The following is a 6,256-nucleotide window of genomic DNA, read 5'->3' as shown; positions in this document are numbered from 1 at the left end:
CTCACAAATCACTCAAAAAATCACAATCAACTTAGAATAATTTTTTTTGAGCTTGGATTTAGTTTTTTAGGTATTTTTAATATAAAAAACATGTAATTTTAATTTTCATTGACATGTAAAATTATTTAACATAAAAATTAATTATTTTAATCATTAAAAACATCTATAACAAGAACTTTTTTTTTCCATGCTAGAAGTCAATGACTCCCTTTCTCTTCTCAAAAACAAAAAAATTTAGTACTGAAATTAAAATTTTAAACATTAGAGGAATCAATTACCTAGTATCTAAAAATAAAAAAAAGACTTATAAAGGATTTTTCAAACAAATTTTAAAGGTGCCATTATTTTACCAATTATTTTTATTTGAATTTTCTATATTTTAATTCGTCATTCTCTAAAAAAAATGCTATTGTATGGAAATCTAGGCTAAAAAAAGCTTAGCTATGTACAATATTAAACAAATTATATTTAAGTAATGTTTATAATTATAATAATGATTATTTTTTAAAATTTATTTTTAATATCATATTATATTTAAATAATTAAAATTATAAAAAAATTAATTTAAAATAAAAAACTTTAAAACAAAAATAAACTCACTACTGGTCTTTTCATGTGGGAGAACAATCAACTTGAACCATGCACAGTAAACCAAAAATAATTAAAGTATGTTTGGAAGTGTAGTTGTTATTGTTTTTTAAATAGTTTTTTGTCTCAAAATACATGTTAATAATATTTTTTTATTTTTTAAAAATTATTTTTAATATCAGCACATTAAAATAATTTAAAAACACTAAAAATATATTAATTTAAAATTAATAAAAAACTAAAAAAAATTTAAATTTTTTAAAAATACTTTTAAAAAGAAACACACCCTTGAAAACCCAAAATTTCTCCAGCTGGACACCAGTATCCCCTCTAGCACCCACAGTTAAAACAGTCAAAAGCCAAAATCACAACACTTTTCCCCAACAAGTGTGAAAAAGAGCCTTGCTTTCTCATTATTCCATGGCTCCTTTCACTTCCACAGCACTGTAAAACAGCTCATCTTTTTTACTGTTTAGCTGATGAAATGATAATTTTGTCAGAAATCTTACATCCAAACAAGGAAAACGTAAAGCAAACCAAATCCCAACAATAATGACCCAAAATTTCAATGTGTCAGTAACCTCTTGTGGTATTTCTTCTTCATCAGCTTTACTTGGATTTCTACCCTACCAGCACTCTCCAACCTCATGAACTTCTCATTCTAGAGCCGTGAACATGGTGAAAATGAAAAGGGTATTGTAATATGGTCCAGTGGGGTTTTTCTTTTTGCTGTTTTGCCTTGAAAATCTGAACTACCAGTCCAATTCTCTCCTACTGTTCACTTCTCCATCCACCATGTAGCATGTCTCTCTCTCTCTCTCTATCTATCGCTCTTTGAGTTAAGAGTAAGACATTCTCTTCCTGGACCTCACATTTCATGAACTTAGTGACTGTCTTGTTTCTGCAATCTCAAGTTCAAGAACCTGGCTCTCTACCTACTGGAACCACAATTCTTTTCTGTGTCCACCAAAGAAAGAAGTACTTTTACTTGGGAGAACAGAGTTTGTCTTGCAATTTCTTCACTCTTCCTGCCTGCCTGCTCTTCTTTGTGGATAATTCCAATCCAAGAACTGAACTTTCATCACCGTATCTCTCAGCAATGCCGTCAAGGTGAACGTTTTCAAGTCCCTTCTTTCTTTTTCGTTGGCCCCTTGTAGCACTTCATTTCCTTCTTCAACTTACTGTATTTCTGGTTTTAGAGAGGCAAAGACATTAAGTTTAGAGAGAGACAACTTTGTGGGTGTCTGAAGTGTATGTCTTTACTTTCTATCTAATTACTTTCTAAAACATACATTAATGGCCAGTACTAGTTCTAGTCTTACAGTAAATACTCTCTTTTTCCTTCTCTTCCTTCTGTTCACCACCACGACCTCCACCACTCACCAACGTCACCTCCTCCACCAACCCTTTTTCCCACTAACCACCGCCATTCCACCGACACAACCTCCCTCTTTGTCTCCTCAAACCCAACCCAAATACCCTTTCACTTCCACCCCAAGCAAAAACAATAATCTACAAAAGCCCTTTTTCCCTACCCTCCCTTCACCTCCACCACCTCCTCCCACTTCCACACTTGCTACTTTCCCTGCCAACATCTCCTCCCTCCTCCTCCCTCACCGCTCCTCCTCTCCTCACCACAACCTCATTATCTCCATCTCCATCTCCCTTTCCCTCCTTTTCGCTGCTCTTTTAGCTTTACTTTCAGCCTTTTTCATCTATTCTCGCAGGAGAACCCAGCCTTTTAGTCCTCAAAAGGGTTCAAGATCAGAAAGTCTCCGCCTTTACCCCCAAAACACTATCCCATCAGATGGTTCTCCAAAGATTCCAAAGCTCCCACACCGTCCTGGTGTCGTAAGCACAAGCTCAGAGTTTCTTTACCTGGGCACATTAGTGAACTCTCGAGCTGGCATCGATGATCAAGACAAGCCAACTTCAACCAGCAATGCTGTTCTTAAAACTGGTGTTTCATCATCATCCTCTTCACATTATCAAAAACTTGGGTCACCTGAGCTGAGGCCATTGCCACCATTGCCTAGACATAATTACACACCAACTTATAGAAGTGGTGAAGTTCTTGTTAGTTCAAGTAAAGAAGATGAAGTTGATAGTGATATCGAGGAGGAAGAGTTCTTTTCACCTAGAGGGTCTTCTGGGCGGAAAGAGGCTAATCATGAGATACCGGTTCGTGTTGATTCAAGTTCTAGAAGAGTGATTCAAGGTATTCAAGGAGAGATTTTTGGGTCTAGAAGTTTTAATTCAAGGACTGCTTCGTATCCATTATCAAATTCTTTTTCTCCATCAAAATCTGTTTCCAGCAGTGTGTCTCCAGTGTCTAATTCTAGCCATAGAAGTGGAAAATCCCAGTCTCCTGATACGATTATTAATTTTCTTGCTCCAGTTCAGTACATTAAGCAATCATCGCCGTCCATTTCTCCATCATCATCTGGGAGAAATTCAGGGGAGACGCCGAATTCTCAGGATCGAAATTCGGGTTTTCCAGGACAGAATGAGCAGGTTCCAGAGAGTGTTGGTAAACAATTTGTTCCACTAAAACTGCCGCCGCCTCCACCTCCACCTCCACCATCTCGATTTTGGGAGATGCCAGTGGGGTGAATGTGCAGTTGGGCCCAAGAGGAAATATGAAAGATCTCTTCCAATGTGCCTAGACCACCTGGTAAAGCAATGAAGGCATCAACATGGTTAAACATTGCATTCATTCGAGCAGACATTATGGAGACTTGAAGTTCCTCTCCAATTGTTTTTCCAATGATGTCCCCTTGTGCTATAGCTTCGGAGACGACCCCCAAAACTTGACTACCTCCTAAAAATGCAGCTATTGACATACCTCCCATTAACCCAAGACTGCCTCCCCATACACTAAATGAATCTTTCTCTCAGCTAGCACCTGACCAAGATGATTTGCTGATTCTAAAAACTCCTTTTCTTTCCCACGACTAGATCCACCAAAAACACAAATATTTCTTATATGATAACCTGAGGAACTTGTCATTTCTATACACTTTTGTATTTGTTGAATGTATGGGTTGAGTAGAAATGAAAGGAAGGAAGAGAGGATTTTATAGATGAGAAATTAGAAAGGCAATCATACCACCTATATGTAGGCCAGCTAGAGTCTCACACACTCTCTCTTTCTCTCTCTTTATTTATTTATTTATTTACTTTTGAAAAAGCATGTGTATGTACAGGTAGTTGTGATTGTGGCTCACATCTTTCCTTGGTTTTAAGTCCAAGAACGACTTAAACGTCCTCTATGGGTCGGGGATAGGTTTCCTATCCAGTTTTCTTAAAAACTAGCAAATAGGGTCTTTTTTAGTCAGATTCCCAAGACTAAGTCGATCATGTTCTTTATGAAATAGTGGCCATAAATCATGAATTGCACAATGCACATCTCCACTAGGATGCGTCTCAGGAGTCAATAGAAGATTATCTAAAGACTCCTTACTCAGGCCATCCTTAATGAACTGTCTTTTATCTTCACGGTTTATAGATACCATTCCTAAAGAATGACATTGTGTATTACAAGTCCATCTAACACATCGATGACAGACTTCAGTCGTTTTGCATGACATTTCTTTGCAAAAGTGCTTTTACGTGTTCTAGGCATGTGTGAAATGAAGGAGTTAGAGGACTCACCTGATAATCGGACCTTTGCTTCAATCAACTAGCGAATATCTTCAGGAATTTCATGATTCATTAACAACCTCAATCTTGCACATCTAGCACAGTAAATTTTTGTAATCGCATTCTGAGGCAGAGCGGGAAAATACTTTTTCAATTTTTCAAGATTAGTGTCCATTATCAAATGAGAATTGGAAGAGAGATTCAAATAATTGCATAAATATATACATAGATATCAGTTATTATAGGAAACTAAAAGAACCGACTTAAGTCATGGAGTACCGTTGTCCGCCATTTGACCGGGGTGAGAGAAACTATCAAAAATCACTCAAAAAGAAACACAAAAACAATGTGAGAAAAACAAAATAATCAACCTTTAAAAATTATTGTTGCATTTCAACCCAAGCACGAATGGATCCTCGTCTTAAATTTTGTAGCCATGTTTTAGCTTTATCTTTTAATGAAAAAGGAAAAAGATTTAATCTGATGGTGTTCATGCTATAATTTAAATTATTATATGTGTTGCAGACCTCCTTAAATTCCCTTAAATGCAAGTATGGATTTTCCAATTCTAAGCCATGAAAAGAAGGTAAAAGTTGAATAATACCTGGTTTAAAATTAAAATGAGATGTATAGGGAGGAAAAACTATGCATGATGGTGCACTTGTTCTTGTGGGATTCATGTGGTCTCTAAGTGTTCTAACACGGTTATTCTCATTATTCTCATCATGAAGTGATTGATTATCTTCTTCGGCTATATTTTCTGAAAATGATGAGGATACCCTACAAAGTCTACCACTTGATGTACGTGACCACACTCTCATGCACGTGTAGGAATAGAATAAAAGGAAAAGGAAAACAAAAAAAGAAGAAACAAGAGAAAAGAAACAAAGTTATTATATACAAGAAAAGTGAAAAGAGAAAATAAAATAAATATTATAATTTATACAAGAACTTACCTCCCCGGCAACGGCGCCAAAAACTTGACACGACTAAAAGATTGATGTCTTCTCCCAAGTTCACTTTTATAATTTATACAAGAACTTACCTCCCCGACAATTGCACCAAAAACTTGACACGACTAAAAGATTGATGTCTTCTCCCAAGTGCAGGAGTGTCGAAAGAATAAATAACCCGGCAAGACCAGGGTCAAACCACAGGGAGGTTAATTGTACAAATTATAAATAATAATATAACAACAACAACAACAACAACAACAACAACAATAATAATAATAGTACTAATAATAGTAGTAGTAGTAATAACAGCAATAATAATAATAATAATAATAATAATAATAATAATAATAATAAAGAAAAAGAAGAAGAAGAAGAAGAAGATGATGAGAACTTTGAGATGAAATATTAACGTAAAGATTTAACAACGATAACAATAAATGTCAAGGTTAGAGGATCCACTAATGGTATGTCAAACAAGTATAATATAAACTCTTATTAGTCAATTGGAATCCACACACAAAGGAGGTTCCAATTAGATTATAGATTGTTAATATGATTACATTAGTCATCTTATTCAATTAATGTTAATACTTGTAAATTTCGTCAAGCATTCATGATTATAACTTATGTTAACAACAAATCAAGTTCCTTTCATAGCTCAGGTGTCGGTTATACCATTCAGTATGGGCTATAAAAGTGCCAAGCATTTGTTGTACCAAGTGTTATACAACATAAATCAAGATTAGTCATTTAACAAGCAAAGGATTAAAGAGTGAAGATAACAAATACAAAATATGTTAGTATCAAACATTAAAGTCCATATTCAGTTTACACTATACTTATTCTTACACCATTAGTGTAACCTTTTCACCTTCACATAATAAACTTAGCTAGACATAATGAAAGAAAGAAAAATAAATAAACAAAATAAGAATATAAATAAGATAAAAGTTAGCTAAGTAAATGAAAGGAAATGAAAGGCATAAACTTGATATTAATGAAAGCAAAGTATAAACATTACAAAAAATACAAAGAGAGAAAGCAAGAGCATGATCTTGATCTGGACACCA

The 6,256-nt window shown here is 34.8% G+C and overlaps 1 protein-coding gene across 1 annotated transcript; it reads left to right on the top strand.

The window, feature by feature from the left end:
* The first annotated feature begins 1,884 nt into the window (after nucleotides 1–1,884).
* LOC105112463 (formin-like protein 2) lies at nucleotides 1,885–3,201 on the top strand. Its single transcript, XM_011008166.1, has one exon. The coding sequence runs from the start codon at nucleotides 1,885–1,887 to the stop codon at nucleotides 3,199–3,201; it is 1,317 nt and encodes a 438-aa protein (XP_011006468.1).
* The last annotated feature ends 3,055 nt before the right edge of the window (nucleotides 3,202–6,256 follow it).

This window comes from Populus euphratica, unplaced genomic scaffold, assembly GCF_000495115.2.
Source record: "Populus euphratica unplaced genomic scaffold, PopEup_1.0 scaffold337.1, whole genome shotgun sequence".
NCBI classification, from domain to species: domain Eukaryota; kingdom Viridiplantae; phylum Streptophyta; class Magnoliopsida; order Malpighiales; family Salicaceae; genus Populus; species Populus euphratica.
Note: the sequence above shows the minus strand (reverse complement) of the source record. Positions and strands in the feature narration are given on the sequence as shown.